This window comes from Rhamphochromis sp. 'chilingali', assembly GCF_963969265.1.
Source record: "Rhamphochromis sp. 'chilingali' genome assembly, chromosome: 9".
In the NCBI taxonomy this organism is placed as follows: Eukaryota; Metazoa; Chordata; class Actinopteri; order Cichliformes; family Cichlidae; genus Rhamphochromis; species Rhamphochromis sp. 'chilingali'.
In genome coordinates this window covers 35,898,752-35,919,920 of record NC_137936.1, presented here as the reverse complement: position 1 = coordinate 35,919,920, position 21,169 = coordinate 35,898,752, and the positions used below count along the sequence as shown (strand labels likewise).

Below are 21,169 nucleotides of genomic sequence, written 5' to 3'. Positions count from 1 at the left end.
GAGAGGGGCTGCTATTGTAAAAAAGACTTTTTTTTTTTTTTTTTTTTTTTTTGCATGCAGCAATGAATTTTGTTCACTCAAATTTAGCTTTTCTTCGCTCAAAATAAATTTCTCCTCAAAATACAACACTTGCACCTGCAATTTTTTTTTTTTACGTGCGCTCAGAATAGTGGCACAAAAATATCACCATACTGAAGTTGCACCATTTTTATAAACCAATTCTGGTTCATCTGTTTCATTCAATGATCTGCTTTCGCCCTTTGCATTCTCTGTCGCCGCCATACTTTTTTCTGCCATGTGTGTATGAAAACAACGGCACTGCGCATGCGCGTTTTTACCCAAATTCTATCGCGATATTTCATTTTCTTATCATTGCCTAACATTATACTGGTATTACTGTGAATGGTATGATATGGCCCAGCTCTAGGCAGCATGTCCTTTTTTTTTTTTTTTTTTTTGTCAAGAGACTAGAATATGTTTAAAAGGGTTCCTTCTTTCACTGTTGCCACACATACAGTTTATCATCAACTTAACCATCACTTTATTTATTATTGATCCAGTTCTGTGTCCTTTCTTGAAGCAGGAAAGCAATGAGAGTGAGGGGGCTGTTTGAATCAGAGGGTTAAGAAATCTTTTATGTAATGCAATATCAGACAGTAGATCAGTATGAAAAACACTCTCAATCTTAATTTGACTAAAAAATCAATATATTTTTAAGGAACGCATATATTGCCATCCCTAGTTTTAGCATCATTACAGGTTTAACAATGCTTACTCGATATATCTGTATTAGAGTATAATTAGTGATGTTGTTGAATTATTCCAGTAAATATTAGAAACTAAATAATAAATATATTTGCTACACACTACTCTTCATCTTGCAGTGAATGACTTCACTCACTCTGCAAGCTACAATCAGCCTGATGTAATTTATTTCACGACAGATTCTATATGGCTCCTCTGACAAGCAGGTCATATGCCAAATTAAGATCATCGTATCACCAACCACTAACCTCATCTGGTATGCGTACAGAGATCTTGTTTGGGGTGTGTCTGTCTTGTTTTCAGGCCATGGACTGTGGTATATGGTATTTGATATTTATTTGGCAAAACTAGCCCTTGGGACTAAAGAAGGGATTAGAAACACTGCAGAGGATGATGTCTGGTGATCTAGGGAAATGAGTATTCACTAGCTGGATGGCTGAATGAATGGCAGTGTTTCCTTCCTGCTGGTTATTCTTGAGTGCACAAGCCACATTGTAAGAGACCACCACTTTGCACTGGCCTAAGATAGACAGCCTGGCAAGTTGACTGGCTGGATGCCTGACTTCTGGGTTTGGCTGGCTGGCAGTACTCAAGAAGCCAACAGTGTTGTGGTGTTGGCAGCCCAGAAATACAGCTGTTATTAAGTCTGGCTCAGGCAAATAGAACCATTTGTGTAGATCACAGAGGACATCGGTCACCATCTGGACACATCCAGTAGTTGGTTAGCAGTAGTCAGACTTTATAATATATACTAGACCATTATGTTCTAATATCCCAAAGTAGCACTGTAAAATCTAATAGCGTGTGCAAGCAAACCCTTACTTATAACCAGCCCAGTTCTCGAAAGCTGTTTCTAATGTTGCTCATCAGTTGTCATGTAATTTTCTTTTTGTTTTTAGTTTCCCCTCTTGGCCCATCTATCACAATTAGCTATTCCACAGCCTGTGCCTCAGTCATGGGAACTGCTTAAGCCTGTACTGGTCTACAGTCTACACTTTTGAAGAGTGGGCAGTTTATGTCCTAGGTGGCTAATCATTTCGTCAACAAAGCTTTGAATTGTACATTTCTAATACAACAAAATGCTTATGGGTTTTAACTTCACAGTTTTGAGTAGTGCTCTGTTTTGATCAAAGCAGTAATTAGTGGGATTGTTGCAACAATCCCAGTACATGCTATTATTAAAAGATGCAGTGTTTCTAATCCCTCCTTTAGTTTGACTTCATTCTTTTGTTTTTTGGATGTCAGTGTAATTAACATTAAATGAATATAACTGATTAAGTGGTGTGTGTGTGCTTCTAAAAGACAAGTTATAAAGAACACACTTAAGTAAATGTCATAACACAAGACACTAACTTTGGAGCACAGTGCAAGCACATTGGGGGACAAATGTGTTTGTAATACTGCTCAATTTACCAAAGAATCTGTGTTTAGATATTTTTTTTAATTGGAAATGTATCTGTTTTGCTGTCAAATAGAAGCACACTCTGACAAAGGATTCCTTGAATAACTTGCGACAGTCACATACTCATTCATGAGTCCTCTATAAGCTTTTTAAAGACTAGACACTGCATTTTAAATGATGTGTAATTATGTGGTTTTTCACTTGGTGTGAAAATAAGCAGCCAGAAAAAGATTTGGTTTTGTCCACACAACATCCTGATATTAAGTAGTACTGCAAATCCACTCCCACTACACCATTCCATCCATACAGTTTATTTCCCTGAATGTTGACAAGATTACATAAGAACTGGCAAAGTGAAACTGAAGAAACATCATGCAGAGGTGGAGCATGGGCAAAGGAAGAACCCATGACATTTTCTTGATGATCTGGATCTCTTTCTTTAATGTTGTGAGACAGAACATTATCAGAGTGCACGCTCTTCAAGTGACCCCGTAGTGTGTGTGTTTTTTTTTTTTTTTGTGTCCCTCAGTTGTTTGCGGCACATGTACACAACCCAGTGCAGCACTGTCAATATCACCCTGGGGAGATTGCATTAAATATTACATCTCCTCTTCCTCCACCTGTCTATAATTGTCAGCTTGTCACTTCCACTTAGACTGTGGCAAATCTGAATTTCATCCCATGATCACACAGAAAGTCTTAAGAATAACTTCTGAGGAAGCATAACTCAGTTTTTAGACTGAAGTGATTATGAAGTGGTTTAAGGGGCAATAGAAATCGTTGCTGCTCCACTCTGCTCTCATATTGTACAGAACAGAAAATAATAGATAGTGGGCAAAAGCAAACAGGTTTTTATAGCATTTCTAAAATGCTAAACTGTGAAAACTAGCTGGATAAAACTTTTTGCAAATGTCTTAATTTTTTCAGTTGCTATCTCTGTGGAAAGGTGAAGGTGCAAGGAGCTGAGGTAGTGAAAGTGGATGAGTTTAAATACCTGGGGTCAACCAGCCAAAGCAAAGGACAGTGCAGTGTAAGGAGGGCACGAAGGGAGTGCAGGCAGGGTGGAGCGGGTGGAGACAAGTGGCATAAGTACTTTGTTACTAAAGGATGGCAGCAAGCGTGAAAGGAAGGATTTAGAAGGTGGTAGCGAAACCCGCTCTGATATATTGTTTGAAAATGGTGGCACTCACAAAAGGCAGGAGGTGGAGCTGTAGGTGGCACAGTTGAAGATGCTAAGATTGGGACTGCCCAGGAGAGACGGGATTAGAAATGAGTACATCCGAGGGACAGCTGAGGTTGAGCGGTTTGGAAACAAATGTAGAGGCGAGGCTGAGATGTTTTGGACATATGCAGAGGGGGGATAGCGGATATATTGAAAGCATGTTGAAGATGGAGCTTTTGGGCAGGAGGAAAAGAGGAAGACCACAGAGAAGATTCATGGATTGGTGTGACAGAAGATGATGTCAGGGATAGGGTGAGATGTTGGCAGATGATCCAGTGTCACGACCCCCAAAGGGAGAAGCCGAAAGACGGAGCCATTTCCTTTTATCACACTCAACTGTGACTTGCTGTGGGGAACAAAATATAATTGGAGCGTACCTGAAGATGATCTAATGTCTCTGGAAGGCTTCAGTGTGAGCTATAGCATTTTGAATGGATTCACTTGAGAGACCTATGTCCTGTAAATTTACTGTGAGCTAGTTTGAGCAATGTCAGCAATATTTAAAATAACATTGATGCACAAAGCTTTGAGTGTTTAATTTCTTTTTGGCTGATGGGTGTACAATGACCTTTTACTGTGCATAATGTGCATCTGACAGAAAAGGGCAGTTACTATCTGCTGGGGCCTACTTACTTATTCTGGAAATCTGTTCTTGTGTCTGTGAGCTCAGTCTGTTTAGGTCAAGGTTCAGCTCCAACAGACCTAGTAGTTAGTGACTGCTTTCATGTGAATGGAGACAGTCAAGGACGTCATGCCCAAAGTGCACATTTAAACAAACTGTGTGAATGAATCACATTCTAATAATTTTGTGTTAAGCTGGTGTCCCCCTGTGTGTTTGCTGTGTCTGCAATTGAGCTGTGTTGTTTAGGCTATATGTAACCCACGATGCTGCTCTTTGTGTGTCTGTGTGTGTCGTTTTTGTCTTTACAAGAATACCCAATGATAAATACATTGAGCTTTGTAATTGGGGATAGACGAGGGTCGTGAGAGAGAAAAGAAGCGAAAAAAAAATATGGGGGTGTTGAGGGATATGGCTGCTTTTCTCTTGGTGACAGAGCTTGTTGCCATGGAGCTGGTCCTCCCATTGGTGGAAGTCTGGTCCAATCACTTAACAGTGCAGATTGTTTCATCATTGAGAAGTTTTTCCTCTCTTCCTGTCTCGGTAGCCACCCCTTGCTCCTCCATCCTTCATTCTTTTCCCCCCCCTCTCCCATCTCTTACATCCTCTTGCACTGCTTCTCACACTAAAAGAAGCTGATATGTTACATAAGGTTTATAATGAGTGCAGTAGCTGCCACCCAGTTTCATTTTGACACAGTTATTCATTTAACATCAGCGGCTCAAGTGTGGGAGGCAGAATCTTTCATAAATCTCTTCACGGTGCTTGAGGAGACAAGATAACTCTAAAATCCAATATACATCTTCTTGAGGGCAGCTAAGAAATGTGATTATTTCAAATCACGTTTCTGATTGCCCAGAAGGGTTAAACACCGTGAAGTGCCTAGCTGTTGGACAGATTTTTTTTTCCTTATTTTTTTTATTAGTTGCTAATGCTTCAGTAATGCTGTGTCTAAAATATTAGATTTAGCAGAATTTGAGTTTGTTCCCATTTTGCACAAAGTTTCAGGAATATTTCAGTTGTAAAACATGATGAATGCTCATGACATTTTCTCATTTTAGTAGTGTTGTCTTCGGCAGATAGACAAATAGATATTTGTCTGTTATACATTGCAAAACAAAAGAATGCCCCATTTTCTTATTGGAAACAGAGGTGGGTCATCTGTGTGTTTGCTTCCTCACATATTTGTAACTGAAAAGTAGCTTTTGGGCCTGCAATGTGTAAACACTAGTGGTGCAACGGATCGGATCACGGTTTTAAGTCACGGATCGGATCAATTTTCGGATCAGCAAAAAACGAAAAAAGACAAAAATTTAACATTTACTTATTCAGTTATTGAAGTATTTTTTGCCTGTTAAAAACATTCAACTCAAGACTCATTCCACGCAATTATTAAAAAAAAATTATGGTTCAATATAGGGCAGTATAGGGCTTTGTATCTACCACTCAATTCAATTTTATTTTATTTATAAATCACAAAAACAGTCGCCTCAAGGCGCTTTATATTGTAAGGTAGACCCTACAATAATACATACCGAGGATTATATCGCACTCCACTGTGATATAATGAAGTGTCACGGTCCCGTAGCTTTCCATTGCCCTGGAGCTCCACCCATTTGTAGTAGTTAGGGCAACAGAAGATGCCTGGGACAGTTCAGCCATAACTTTAAACTTTTCCTGCTCATACATGCTTCGGGAGTTCGGCCTCCCGTCTGCAGCTAAACACCCCAATAGCTTTTGTAATAGCTTTAGCCCGGTCGGACCGGGCAGCAAAGGGCTGCTTAAATACCGAAAACTCCTCTGCTCCTCCACTTCGACCGCTAGCGCTGGCCATAACGATCGCTTGACAGACCCACCATGCGCACCATACACATACTTTTTTCTTCTTTTTCGAATCTTTGGATCACGTGCGTGCCGAACCGTGGAGTGGGATCGGTTCGGATTACGGATCAACCGTGATCCGTTGCACCTCTAGTAAACCCTGTTCAACACTGGTGTTGATACACCTTTTGATTGATATTTAAATATGCATATCAGGTGTACAAGGTCTCTGTTTTTCTGCTTCATCGCTAACATAGACCCCAAGCAGTTATCCCTTTTGCCACAAAATAAAGAAATAAAATGCATTATTTTGAATGAGACAGCATGGTTACGATTATTTTGGTCATTGTTGTAATTTCATATATTTTACATGATTATTTAAGTTAACAAACATCATGCAGTCCTTGAAACATGCCTCTTTATACATTTGATCTTTATACATAAATCAAATGAAAACAAGTCTTGAAGTGTATATGGTGGGGCAAACAGGGTTTTTCTACTAGGGAGTTGGCCCATAGAAGATGATGATTATGAATTCAACCCCAGCTCATTGCTGGTTCCTGCCAGCATGCAACTTTAACTATGGGAAATTTCAAGATACAGACAGGGGCAAATAGGGGCTTAGGCAGCAGCGGACTTGTGTACCTTGGTAGACTTGCATGGCAGCCTCGGGGGTAGTGATGGAGGCCTAATCTGACAGTTAGTTGGCACCACCAGTATAGGGGCTCAAGAGTTGGCTGGTCGCCTTGTAATCGGAAGGTTGCCGGTTCGAGCCCTGGTCGTTGTGTCCTTGGGCAAGAAAAATACTAAATTACTACCACACACCTTGACAGTGACCTCAAAAAGCCTTTTACTAATATCTTGTGATAAGGATAGCAGAACTGTTATTTTTAAATGGATATTTTAAATTTCATTTTTTTCTTAATTGATAATTTTTTAAATAAAAGTGGTTATTTCACAACTCTTATTTACTTGTTTAGTTTTGGCCCACATGGAATTCAATATTTTTCTTCATCACCCACATTCCTGCACTCTTGCCTTCATCAATAATGCATCCAGGATCAAGTTGCCCCCTCTCTCTCCACTGGCGTTTGTTCATTATGCAGAAAAGATAGTCGTTTATGTAGCTAACACATCTTTTATGCCATCACCCACTTTGTCCTTGTGTGTTTTATTTTGTTAAGTTTTTTTCTCTTTATATACGTTCTTTATGTTTTTCCACATGCAACAGTGGAAAAACGACTTATACATAGGGTATAAGTAGTGAGCCACAGAGAGATGGTTACGGAAAGGTATGTAGGTAGGTAGGTAACTAGGGAGGAAGAAGAGGGAAGGAGGGAGAGAATGAGTCATAGCTCGTCCCACAGGACTGAGTGGGCTGGCTGAGTGGAGGAGGATGGCGTCAGCACCAGGCTTGACAATTTAAGAAGACACATTAAAAGAGGAAGAAAAAGAGAGGCAGAGAGAACTAACATTTATTAGTGGGTGGAAGGAGAGAGAGGTATTGATAGGAGGGGTTGATGTGGAGGGGGTGGAAGGCAGGAAGGGGTATCCTCATAACACAGAGAGAAACGAGGGGGGGTGGCAAGGAGAAGAACGGAGAGAAACATAAATGGAAGAAGAGAAATCCTTTCTTCCGCTACATTCGACCATTTATGTTCCCCTCATTTGTGTTTGAGTGCTGACAGAATGCTTTTTTTCCCCTCTCTGTGTCCTTATCTCTAACCCATATAATGTTCTTAATCCCTTTCACGGAGCTTGTGGCTGAAAACTATATAGACAAATGACTTATCTACAGATATTTAAGTGAAGCAAATGTGCATGGACCGCTATTCTACAGTCCCGAGTGCTCTGCCAGCGCCCTCGTCCCCTCCCTATGTGAAATTGTGCAACCAACGCAAAGGGGAATCCTCTCTGACACAGACAAGCACTGCTACGCACACACTGCGAGGGCTGCTGATATATGATATGTGCAGGCACTGAGCTTGCACAAACTCTGCTTTTACTACACACACATCAGCCTCCACTCTGCGAAGACATAACCTTGCTGCCTTTTGTGAAATGGGTTCTCTCTGACGTCAAATGGGCGAGGCGTGCAGCTGAATACAGAGGAGATGAACTGGGTCGAAGCTGCCTGTGTACGTCTCCCACTGCTCTCTGTGGGTTTGTGTGTGCATGCTCACTCCTGTTTGCAGCGATCTGCGATTTCATTCACCTTCATCTTTCATTCAGCCTCTGCAGAGAAAATGGAGAGGCATTCTTGCTACGCATGCTTTCCCATTATGAAATTTGAAATGATGCAGTGAATGAACTAAAAACTAGTCCTAGGTAGCAGCTATTAAGTTACCCTGAGAAAATTATAGGAATATACTGTGATTGTTCTGTTTATTTACCCTCTGAAGATTCCAGTGTATTTCTTACTGTTCTTATTGTTATGGTTTTTTCCTGAGGTGTTTCATGTTTTTAACAGTTTACAAACCCCCTCCCCTAATATTATCATACTCGGCTGGAAATGTCCACACTGGACTGTTAGTACTCTACGTAATAGTTAGATATATTAGAAATGTATGTCTATTATTAACTACCATTCCACTTGTAAAACTGTGTTTTTCGTTGGGTTGACTGATTTATTTTTGTTGAGGACAAAGAATTTTAAACTGGCCCCAAGTCTCATTCTGTTAGGCATTTGTTGTGTCAGCCAGTCCGTAGCATTTGATATCAATAATCTTACTGCATTTATAACCGCCATGCAATTCCTTTCATTTCTCTGGCTTACCGGACTGCTAACTATTGCAGAGACCCTGACCCAGCCTGACCAGATGGAAGCTAAATTTGACAGTGAGCTCATACCTGCAGACAATATTTAGTCTGGCTAGCTTACTGTCTGCAGTGGTTATATGCATACTGTGTGTTTGTAATGGTGTGTGTTAGTTTTAAGGCAGTGTTTACCAGCCTTACTGCCTTTCTCTCTCACACACACATAAATGCGCACACCCGCCCCTCATTTCTGATTCAGGGATCCTTTCCAGTCTCAGCTTTTGATGTGGTAACCTAAACCAGTGGGCTGGGTAGCTTATCAGAATCAGAATCAGAATACTTTATTGATCCCTGGGGGAAATTATTTTTTGTTACAGTGCTCCATTTTAAACCAACATTAAGACAAGACAGACAATACACTAACTAAGAATAGTACAATATATACATACATACATACATACATACATACATACATACATAAGTCACTCATAAATAAATAGTTGGAAAAGAAACGTGTAGTTGTAGCAGCAAACAGTGTGTTAAGTGGATGCGTTGTACAGGGAGATGGCCACAGGCAGGAATGATTTCCTGTGTCGTTCAGTGGTGCTTTTCGGTAATCTCAGTCTCTCACTGAACGTGCTCCTGTGACTGACCAGCATGTCATGGAGTGGGTGGGAGGTGTTATCCAACATTGTCTTTATCTTGGACAGCATCCGCCTCTCCGACACCACCTTGAGGGAGTCCAGCTCCATCCCCACAACATTGCTGGCCTTACGGATTAGTTTATTAAGTCTGTTGGCATCTGCGACCCTCAGCTGAGACACATATGACCTATGTGTCTCAGCATGGACCCTGTCATCAGGGTCCATGCTACTCTGCAAGACCAGTAATGTGCATGATGTGGGTCAAAGTGTCCTGCACTGCATCATGACAGCTGATGAGGATTGACTATATTTGTTATGTTGTCAGTGGGTGGGATTTGTGGACCTCGGGTAATGTCAGACATACACAAAATCTTACCTCTGCAATCAAACACAAGTAGTATGTGAGAGTGAATTGTGCAAAAGCAAAAAAGCTTGACAATAGCAAAAAAAGTGGCATAGGTTAGTAATGACCCCACTGTTAGCTTTCGGTAAAAATAAATAATCTGCTGCATTGCCCGTGTTTTTTGTTGTAAGGTATGGCATAGAAGATGGCATCTGGGACTGTAAAGTCTAGCATTGCATTGTGCAGTGAACTTTACAATATGACACAGATGGTAAAAACAATTTGTGGTTGTACCTGGCTTTGTGGAAACATGCTTTCGACATAATTTGCAGTGTATGCTTTTCTAACCACATTATTAGTTTGCACAGTGTTATTCTCATGGCTTTTCATGTTGCCTGTCAAAACATTGATGGACTGAGTTCTCTTGCCTTTATATTGACCATGTCTCATATTTATATTGAAGAAAAGTTATTTTGTGATTATTATCAGTTTTATTGGCTGCCCTAGCAGATAGCCAAAGTGAGATGTCAGCATCAGGCCCTCCACCACATTGACTGAACTGGGGCACAGGAAGGAAAGAGCAGTGCTGCTGCTGATAATGTAGTTGTTCAGTCTACAGTGTCCAACCCTTAATATATCATAATGTAATCGTGGTGTATACATTTTTGATAAAATGGTCAAAAACAACTAAGGCTCAATCTTTACAAAACCTGTTGTTGCCCTGTTGCTCATAGGAAGTTTATTTGATTGTTAGGGCTTTTTCCAGAATACTATAGGGCAGGGGTGTCCACCTCCAGGCCTCAAGGGCCGGTGTCCTGCAGGTTTTAGATGTGTCCTTGATCCAACACAGCTGATTTAAATGGCTAAATCACCTCCTCAACATGTCTTGAAGTTCTCCAGAGGCCTGGTAATGAACTAATCATGTGATTCAGGTGTGTTCACCCAGGGTGATATCTAAAACTTGCAGGACACCGGCCCTTGAGACCTTGCAGTATAAAGTGGCTTGAGGTGTCTGTTGTGATTTGGCAATATATAAGTAAACCTGAATTTATGTGAATTTAATATAGACCCACACACTATATAGTGATATTGCCCATTGTTTAGAGATGCCCCATTTAAAAAGCCAGGGGTTAATTGTTTAACAGTTTATTTTGAGGCTAGATGTTACAAATCAGGAGTGGTTTTGACTATGAAACCACACATTTATTGAGCCTGTGATGCCCTGGATATCCTTTCAAAATGTTTGGATGGCAGTAATTTACAAAATAGACTTAATGTTGTACTCACAATTCCCTGAAACTAGTGAGTTTTCCTCATAAACTCTTTAGGAAAGTTTTTTTTATTCAGGTCACAGGGTAAGGGAGCTTGAGGCTGTTTCCCTATAGATTGCTAACTAGTCTTTTTGCAACCACAGGTGTTGCCACTAAAACAGATTCAGGTTGAAGGAGATAACTTTTCTTTTGTTTACTGATTTAAGAGACCTTAAATTGGTTGTAATATCAGAGTGCTCTGTTCAATCATATAGGTGTGACTTTCATCCTTGCTAGCTAGGAGAATGAAGACACAACTTTCCCTTGTCATGTCTATACCAGGCTATACAGTTGGATAAAAATGAATGATAAATGCTGCTAGTGAATGTTTTGACATCATGTCCCAAGATGTTTTATCAAAATCAAAAGGAATATCGGTGTCATAATGCACATCGGTGGGAAAAGAAAAATAACAAGAAGAAATATTCTGATAAATATGCAGCAGTCTGAAAGGTGTAGTCATGTTTATCATTTAGAGCAAGGAAAAGCACAGAGCAGGTTAAAGGCAACTGAAGAAGCCTCACTACTCACTTATCAATTCAGTAGCATTAATTTGATGTTTTACTACTTGATATCCTGTGACCTAGAAAAATGAGAAACCACTTTGTTGTCAGTGTAAGATTGCCTGAACTTGAGAAGGCGAAAATGGAACACTCGTAATGGCGTATCCGGGCTCTTGCTGTTTCTTTTTTTTTTTCTTGCTGTATTTTCTCTGCTACTGTCCTTCCATATCTCTCTCTGTACACTGAAATCCTTTTATTTATTTTTAATATCATTGTTTTTCTTCCTGTTTCACTGGTACTCCCTCAGCACAAATGGCACTAGTTCAGAATGACGTTATCATCTCCTTGGCAACCCCTTGGGCTGGTGTGTGTGTGCGTGCACGCGTGTAAGAAACTGGGAGGAGTGTTGATAGAGCAGAGATCATAAGCGAGGGATGGGCAGAGGAGGAGGGGATAGGTAAAGCCGGTTTATTCATAAGCACCCCACTACTGGCTCTGATTCACAATTTCTCCTGCAGCCCCTCCCTTACATTAAGCTTGCACAGTTTGCTCAGCCAGGAGATTTGAGACTGACGTTCGAAATGAATGAATATATTTGCTTTCGAATCAAAAATCTTTCACTCTCTTTGTGCAAAACTGCCCTGCAGAGTGCGGTCAAGCAGGAGCATGATATTATTCTTATATGATCAAGTCGGCCACATGTCGGCGTAGCTGAAGTTTTGTGTAAGCAGAATATGGCTGGGACCTGTGGGTGCCCTGGTCAGTGATGTAGTGTAATGCTGCTGATGACGACTTTGCTGTTACATTGCCTGGGTCTTTCCCACACTGGGAATCCCTGCCTCATTTTGAACACTGTATCTATTCTGTTCTACAGCATGGCACAGTGGTACAGGCATGGATGTACATGAATCTTCAACAGTGCACGCAGTGCACATAATACAACAAGCGTACTTATTTTATTTATACAATTATATTAACAAAGCTGCACAACGTGCTGTTTTTACTCCTGTGTGATGGAGGAATATAGGACTATATGACCGTTTATTTGCTAGTGAGGCTGTGTTGCTGTTCTTGCATGACACCAGAATTTTAAAAAAGTACTGTTGGCACTGTTCAGGACCTTTTTTTTTAAACAGGCAGAAATTTTCAGTGTGCTAGACTCTGCCAGATGGTGTGTGTCTGCTACCTTTCTGTTGGGATGAATTGCAGAGGAGGAACACATTTTTAGCGCTTTCTCAGAAAGCACATCGTGAAACATGGAGCCCACACTGTAGAAACTAATTATAAGCAGTGACAAAGTCAACAATTTAGCAGTTTAAGGAAGATTAATCCTGCTTTAGCTGCTACTTTTTAAAACCTGCCTGCTGCTAGGTTTTGAGCTTTCAGCTGCTTTGTCCCCCTCCCTCTTAGAAATAGCAACAGCAGCAGCGATGAGTCACTCAGTGTGTGAAACATGACGTCATCCGTGTCTTCCTCTTCTGCTCTTGGTATACAGGACTCCTGACTGTAGGACAGACCATGCTGCTGCACTAAGCTGAAGAGCGAGAGAAGGAGAGAGAGGCCGCTGAGGACCCCTGAGGTGGTGGCCGGTCGTTTGGTGCCCCTCCCACTTGTCTGGCTGGCTGGCTGCTGCCTCTTCAATTCATCTGATTGCTGTAGATATCTTTTTTTTCCCCCCCCATGTGCATGTTGTTTTTCTAAGGTTATCCTAAAGGTGTGTCATTGAGAGCAGGTTTTGCACCTATGTTGGGAAATGTAGACCTTAAAATTAGTTACTAAAATTAGTTACTTCTGCATTTCTAGTTTTTTTTCATTTACAAACTGTGATTTATTTTTGTCTGATGTTTTTAAAAAAAACAAGAACCAAATAACCAAAAATAGCCTCCCTAATTTAAACCTAAAAAGTTTTTAGATGCTACTTTTTAAAGTTGCTGCTGTTAGGTTGAGCTTTCAGCTGCTGTGTTCCCCCACTCAACTCCACTTGAGTGTCACAAAGCGCAGTAAAATGTTACATTTATATATATGTATGTATATGTGTATTATGTATCATAATTTGGGGATTTTTCTCTCTCTTGTCCTTATAGCCCTTCCCCAGAGGCTAAGACTTGCTATGGACTGCACTTCGCCCCCTGCTGCAGCCCAGTCGAGTACACTACGTTAGTGGGTCCCCACATCTTTCCGTGTGGTTCCTGTCCAGACTCAGTGAACAGAGTCCAGCTCCGATCTGGTACCACCTACAGGTAAATGGTGTTAAAGTACATTCTCTCTGTCTTTTTTGGCTTTCCTTGCACAGTTTTTGCCAAGTGGGTAGCCATTCTATGCAGCGAGTGCAGAACTTCCCCTTCTTATATCTATCTTCTTTTTTTTTTTTTTTCTCAGCCACTGCTGGGTCCTCCACCCAACCCCCTCCCCACTCCCACCCTCCCCCCTTTCCCCTAAAAAGATGTCAGTGAGCCTGACAACAGACATCCAGCAGGAGGGAGAGAGTGGGCCACTTATTGAGCCCTGCAGTCGAGGCAAGACCTCCCCTCAACCACAGGGCACCAAAGAAGGAACTGGAGAGAGCCTGGAGCCGGATGATAGCTCTCCACAGGATGCACAGGTAGGAGAAGTTGATCATACTGGTGATAGTAAGTTTGCATTTAGATGTTAAAAAAAGAAAAGAAAGGAAGTAGTATTCCACATAGTTCTAACGCATTTCCTCTCTTGAGAAGGACCATTGTTGAATTTCAGGGCTGGTAACAATACCCAGTAATCAGCTGTTTGTTTTGTTTTGTGACTAGTAAGCTAACCAATTATTGTTGGTGTTACGGATGTTACGGATGAGGTGGATTCAAGTCAGGAAATTCATATTATTATTATTTTTTTCAAATGAAGCTACCTTTACCTTCTATTTTATTGGCAAATATCTTATTGTGCTTGACAAACATTGTTGTCTTTTGAGTAACACATTACCAAAAATTTTATTCCTTATTTTGCTGCAGGTTTTTTAATCAACGAACAATAGCGTTATTATCCCACATGTTGTGTAGAAGCTTTGAGTTAGCCAGTAATATTTAAACCTCATTATGGTTTATACTGATGAATGCAGAACAATTTCTTACACACATGTTCATTTACTCCTCAACTTTATGTACCCTATTTAGTTTGTGTCTAATATACTGTAATTTAATTAATAAAATGATTCAATAAACTATTCTTTTAGAAGCGGGCTCCTAACCACAGCCATGGAAGGAAAAGGGCCAAGGTAAGTGTCTGTGGTTAGATTTTTTTTCTTTTTAAATAAATTTATTCAAGTTTATTCTTAATTCCTTGAAATAATCCCCGTGCTATTTTGTTTGTTTGTATAAGGCGACCTTCCATTATTAACACTGTAATCCTCTCAACTACAGAGGAGCACCTCCTTTATTGGCTTAAAATCTTAAGTCCAACTTTAAAAGTAGCTGTGTTAGACTGACCTCTGTAATGATAAGAGAAAAACAGATACAACCAGTTACATTTTACAACTAGATGTTGGTTTGCAGAGTAAAGGGAAAAAGAAAATCAGGTCAGCTGTTTCGTGAGTATGGCGACCAAATTGTACGTAGCATAGTAAAGTAACATTTTCATTCAGTTATGTTAGTAATGAGTTATGGATACTGTAGCTCTCTTAAACTGGCTTTACCTTACTTATATGTATGTGTAATTGATTTTGGACATTCGGACATTGATAAATATGACATACCAGTGTTTAGTCATTCTTGATTATGAGAGTTCAACCCAGTTATTGCGTTTTTGGAATGGTATTTTAGTATGACATACCTTGCTTAACTAGTTCCCAATGCTTTCATTAGATAATGGCTCTCATCATGTCACTTAAAGGTTTAATTTTCTCTGGGGTTTTAACTAACAAATGAAGTGTTGTCATTACATATGCTGTATTGAAGATTTGTGTTAGCCCTGTGCCATCTTGGGTCTTTCTTCATTAGCTAATATCATTGTCCTGAAGGCTCGAGAGACATTTATGCTGTTGTTTATGCGATAGAAAGCCTAACATCAGAATTTTGGCATGGTACACAACGATGTTAATGAAATTCAGAGTTTCCTTGTATCAAAATGCTAGGTGCTTGTATTTTACACATGGATAGATGTAATAGTATGTTGTTGTAGTAAATTATAGTTGGAAAGTCTGAGCATAAAATCTAAAATCTAGCTTAGAGCAAATCGCACTATTTCTGTGTTTAGAATATAAAATTGTAACACATTAGCCTTACAGATAATTTGTGTGGTAATCTTTCAGTCTAATGCCAAACTGAAGCTGGTACGAAGTCTTGCAGTGTGTGAAGAGTCCTCCGGTCCGTTTTCCAATGATGGACCACCAGAATCGGTAACGTGTTTTGTTTTATTTTTTGGTTGTTTTTTTTGGTTTTTTGTGGTTTGCAAGTCTGTTTTGATGGGATTTACAATGCTTAATAGGCAAAATTAGTAAATGCACAACCTGCAATTTGTGTAATAATGAAAAGCGGTTTTCTAGGATATCATCCAGCTTCACATCAGCTGTCCATCTGACAAAGAGGAGGAGAAGTCCTCGAAGGACGAGTATGAAAATGAAGAGGAGAAGAAGGACAAGACTCCCCGAAAGATGCTGTCACGTGGTAAGATGCAAACTCTCACTTCATAAAAGTATCTTTTCCTATCAACATCTTCCCTTAACTCTGTCTGATTATGCCCCCCCCTCCCTTTTTGTTTTTTTAATAGACTCCAGTCAGGAATATACTGACTCCACAGGCATCGACGTTCACGAGTTTCTGGTCAACACACTGAAAAACAATCCCAGGTACGGGTCTGACGGATAAACATGTTGGTAATAAGACGAGCACAATAATAAATTACTTATTAAGTAAGATAAGTGCTATTGATTTATACCAATCAATTTATAAAATTGATTTTTCCCATTTTTTTAACAGGCTCAAATAGTGCAGTTCTTTGTCCAAACTATGAAAATATGAAATAATATCAAACTTGATAGCAATGATTTTATTTAAATTGCATTTTTTTTTTTTATTGTAAAATCAAATATCATTTGTTTTTGACTAGTTGTTAAAAAAAATCTGCACTCTCTAAATATCTTCATTTTCATCCTGAAAAATTGGATGTTGTGTCATGAGATACGATCTACGCCTGTACAGGCTTCTGTACATGAATTTTACTTTTTTAGATATCTGAAAAACAGCAAATTTTGGTGTCCTGAATTTTGAGAACACTTTTTTTTTGGTGTGTGTGTGTGTGTGTGTGTGTGTGTGTGTGTGTGTGTGTGTGTGTGTGTGTGTGTGTGTGTGTGTGTGTGTGTGTGTGTGTGTGTGTGTGTGTGTGTGATGACATGTCAGTAGTATACTTGCTCCACTATTCAGCGTCTTGCTCACCTCTCTGATCTGTCCCTCACTCGCTTTCCCTCTATGGCTCACCAGGGATCGAATGATGCTGCTTAAACTGGAACAAGATATCCTGGAGTTCATTAATGACGACAAGTAAGCCACGTTCTTCATATCACTCACATGTTTTTAAATTTAGCCCTCCCACCTTCAGTTCTTATTATTTATAGTGTGCTGAGGAAATGAGAGAATTATGTTAAGTTGTAGTTGTGTATTCTGTAATTAAGAATACTATTTGTGTATCCTAATAGTTTGAAAATCTATCTTTATCCTTTATAAATATTGTTTTTCAAATGTCCTAAATAATCAGAGAATTAAAACCCAGCTGTGGGTAATTTGCTCTGTTGAAATAACCTGCTTCATGCATTTTTATCTCTGTTTCAGTAACCAGTATAAGAAGTTTCCACAAATGACTTCTTATCATCGTATGCTGCTGCACCGTGTGGCTGCCTACTTTGGCATGGACCATAATGTGGATCAGACGGGAAAGGCTGTCATCATCAACAAGACGGGCAACACACGCATGTGAGTGTAGTTTGTCTTTGGCTCAGATTTCAACTAGTCTGGTTAGTTAGAACGTCAAATTAATGCTCAAAGTTCAATCCTGTTCCAAGACAAAACACAAGAGGCAATGTATGTGATATCAGCAAGAGTACACAAAAACTTTATTTTAGATTTAATTACTGTTCATTAAATAAGTTCAAATTAGGACATTGGCTGTGGTGGAAAAAACACTCAGCACACAAGTTTGACTCCCTGCATGTATCGCACCCCCCCCAAAAAAATCTAATAGATTTTTATCAGTTTTATTTAACTCTGTACCATTGTTTCAACTAAGAAAGAAGTACATTTTTAATATAAATAATACTTGTATTGAGGTATCGATTGTGCCAGCAGCAGTTTCACCTTAGATCAGCGGTCCCCAACCTTTTTGGCGCCACGGACCGGTTTATGCCCGACAATATTTTCACAAGCCGGCCTTTAAGGTGTCGTGGATAAATACAACAAAATAAAACTAGTACCGGTACCGAAAAAAAAAAATTTATTCATAACACACGTGAAAAGACCCAGGAAAACAGAGTTAACGATAAAAACAATAACAAAATAACGCTGAAAACCGATTAAAAACCCTGAAAACCATACATTTCACACCTGAGCCTCAACTCTCGCGGCCCGGGACCAAGCGACTCACGGACCGGTACCGGTCCGAGGCCCGGGGGTTGGGGACTGCTGCCTTAGATGTTAAAGTGGACAAAAATACTATGTGAGGATTTGTTAAAGAACATGTTGACAAATCGTTAGATCTAGAAATGAAAGAACAAAACATTTGACTCCCTTTGGAGGTACCAGCATTGCAAAATTTACTGTTTTTTCCCTATAGTTCACAAAATTTCACCAGTTCAGTTTTATCTAGGTTTATTTACTATATTAGTTTTCAGAAATCCACTCAACTTTTCTAGGCATGATTGGATGGAAGTGCATTTAAGAACATCATGTCTGACACTGTCAGATTGGGCATTAAGCTTTCTTTAACTGTCAAATCCCCCATGTGGAGTTTGATTTGCACGGATGTGACAGCATTGCAGGCAATAGTCTTGTGAGTTCAAAGCTAGTGTCCTGTCTCATGCACGATTTACTTAAGCAGAATATTTCCAGTATTAAGAACCCAGCTGACGCAAATTAACTCCTGCTGTGACACATGTGGGGCAGTGCTTTAGAGCTTTGGACAACAGTTTCTTTCCCAGATTCTCCCAAAATTCTTGTCTTGAATTCATGTGTGAAACGAGCTCATGTTTAAAAGTATGCTTTTTGTCCTCCACAACGTTTGTTTTTTTTGGTTGTATAGCCCAGAACAAAGGTTCTCTGAACACATCAAGGATGAACGCAACATGGACTTCCAGAAGAAGTTCATCCTTAAGAGAGATGATGCTAGCATGGATAAAGATGATAATCAGGTACATCGATTGTTATCACAAGTAAATGGTAAATGGCCTGTATTTGTATAGCGCTTTACTAGTCCCTAAGGACCCCAAAGCGCTTTACATATCCAGTCATCCACCCATTCACACACACATTCACACACTGGTACCTTGTAATTTTTTGTGTGTATACAGTGGTTCATTTGTTTGTTTGTTTTTGTCACTTTCCACGCATGCTAGTGTTTTTAGCTCCACCAATGAGTTGGATTCCTCGCTGAGTAACAAAAGCTTCTGTAGGCTTGTCTCAAATAGTTTTTCTTAATAACTTTAAAAGAAACACTGTATGTAAAGCTAGTTCTCAATCTTGCTGCCACATGTTACAGCTTTTGGAGATGGCCCCACAAAAATAAAGGGACATAGCTGGATTTAATGGCATGTGGTGTTTGACATGTTTTCATTCAGTCAGACAACAGATTGCCGAGGCATCTGGATGTGTGAACAACAAGCATTGCAGCAATTTCTTGGCTCAGTCCTGTAGTCATCTTACATAACCTTACTGAGGAGGCTAATTAGCTGTGTCAGTAACAGTTATGATAGAATGCAGGGTTTGGCCACAGAATGGCCATTGGCTTACAGTATACTGTTAAAGTAGCACAGTTATCAGTTAGGAGTGAAACTGCATTTGTTATCAAATATGAAAATTGATACATTTTTAATCTGCAGAATCTGGAAACATACCACATATATTGCATTCCTAGGCTATGTACAAATAATTGCATTTTTCTGTCTGATCCTGATGCAACCATTGCATTTTAGCTTTTTGCTTGGTTTCACATCCTATGGTTTCCATATACAGAATCTTTTCTTATTGCTAAATTGTGGTGATAAATTTAGGATGATGACTGGGAACTGCTTGACTGCACCATTTCCTTTCTAACCTAGCATCACCAATATCATTTCTGTATTAGTTATCGTCCTCCTACTTTCATACAGTTCATAGTCTTTAAGACATTTCAAAATCTTCTTGATGGCTAAGCCTAACATTATGACCACTAGTACAGATGAATGTTAATTACCTTATTCCAACAGCAAAGGTCAGAGAAAGACAGCAGCAGAAGGTTTTTCTGAGTGTATCCAAACTCCCCATCAGCAGTTATGAGTGTCTTTTTAGAGCTTTCCAGTAATCAAATTAGGGAATGTATTAGAGGAAATCCAAACTGTTTTGGCTTTGGCTTAGAATTTACAGGAATTAAATGATCATCGATGCTCGAGTCTGTGTACAAGATCCCCTGAGGACCTGTGTGTTGCACCCAAAAGAGTAACGAAGTTCCCTGCAGTGGTGGTCATAATGTGACAGCTTTGGGGACCCCACAATTGTGAAACATGTAGCACAGAAATTCAGTGCAAAACTCGAATTTATCTGCTGTATTGTTAAATTTGATCTATGTTGAAGAGCTATAAAATTATACACTTTTATAAAAACATTTTCAGTTTATTTCAAAAGGAACTTGATCTTTGCATGCTTCGATATTTGAGTAGCTCTTTAGATTTTAAATTAAACCTTAAATTGGACATTTTCAAATACAGAGACAATTCTCCACTTTGGAATTAGGAGATTCTCTGTCTCAAAATTGATTTTGTTTATTTTGTTTTCTGGACCAAGTTTATCACACCATTTTATTCATTTCAGCAGTGTTTGTTTGGGGCTATGACACTTTTTCCTAATGCTTGCACAGATTTGTCATGCTGTCTTCTATGATTCTATGTTCTCTCACGTTTGTGGTGTTAAAAATTCCCATGCTGACTCATCCCTTGAACACTCACTTCGCACAGTTTTCATTCTGCTGTCTTGTTTTGACAACAGACATCTGCCCTTCCTCACATGCTATTGTTATCTTGTGCATTGCTGCTACTTTTCTTGACAGCAGGTTGCACAAAGTGTGACTATACGTGTTTGAAAATTAAATTGCATGCTTAATTATTTTACATTGTCATTCTCTCCCCAAATGTTAGATCCGCGTGCCGCTGCAGGACGGGCGGCGTAGCAAGTCCATTGAAGAGCGAGAGGAAGAATATCAGCGGGTACGAGACCGGATCTTTGCCCGAGAAGTAAGTATTGAACATGGATGGAGGAGCAAGTGCTTGCAGTGCATATTTCCTCATATGTCAACAGCACCAGTGTTTACTCAGTCAGGTTTACTCAGAAATTAATTTCTTTGTGATAAACTTCCACAATATCAACAATTACCTTCACTTAGTAATTTACTTTATGTGTTAAACTGACTTTTAATGAACTGTTCTTTTTCTTGGGTTGAATAATTGACAGTTGTATTTTGACCAGATGCTTGTGGTCGACATAAACAAGCTTTGGACATAATTTAATGGGATTTCTGACTGTTTGTCTTGGCAGAATTAGTAAAGTTCAGTACAGTTTGTTGTTTTTCAGGAAGAAC

The 21,169-nt window shown here is 39.6% G+C and overlaps 1 protein-coding gene across 5 annotated transcripts in view; it reads left to right on the top strand.

Moving 5' to 3' along the window:
• r3hdm2 (R3H domain containing 2) overlaps positions 1–21,169 on the top strand; it is a 57,183-nt gene that overhangs the window by 14,521 nt on the left and 21,493 nt on the right. For all 5 annotated transcript variants that reach the window (XM_080892251.1, XM_080892254.1, XM_080892252.1 and 2 more), the window contains exons 3-13: positions 12,882–13,041; positions 13,471–13,626; positions 13,766–13,988; positions 14,592–14,633; positions 15,666–15,752; positions 15,900–16,020; positions 16,124–16,202; positions 16,834–16,893; positions 17,182–17,322; positions 18,644–18,752; positions 20,730–20,825. In XM_080892251.1, coding sequence (XP_080748377.1) covers positions 13,830–13,988; positions 14,592–14,633; positions 15,666–15,752; positions 15,900–16,020; positions 16,124–16,202; positions 16,834–16,893; positions 17,182–17,322; positions 18,644–18,752; positions 20,730–20,825 — 894 coding nt within the window. In that variant the 5' untranslated portion in view covers positions 12,882–13,041; positions 13,471–13,626; positions 13,766–13,829. The remainder of the gene's footprint in view (positions 1–12,881; positions 13,042–13,470; positions 13,627–13,765; positions 13,989–14,591; positions 14,634–15,665; positions 15,753–15,899; positions 16,021–16,123; positions 16,203–16,833; positions 16,894–17,181; positions 17,323–18,643; positions 18,753–20,729; positions 20,826–21,169) is intronic.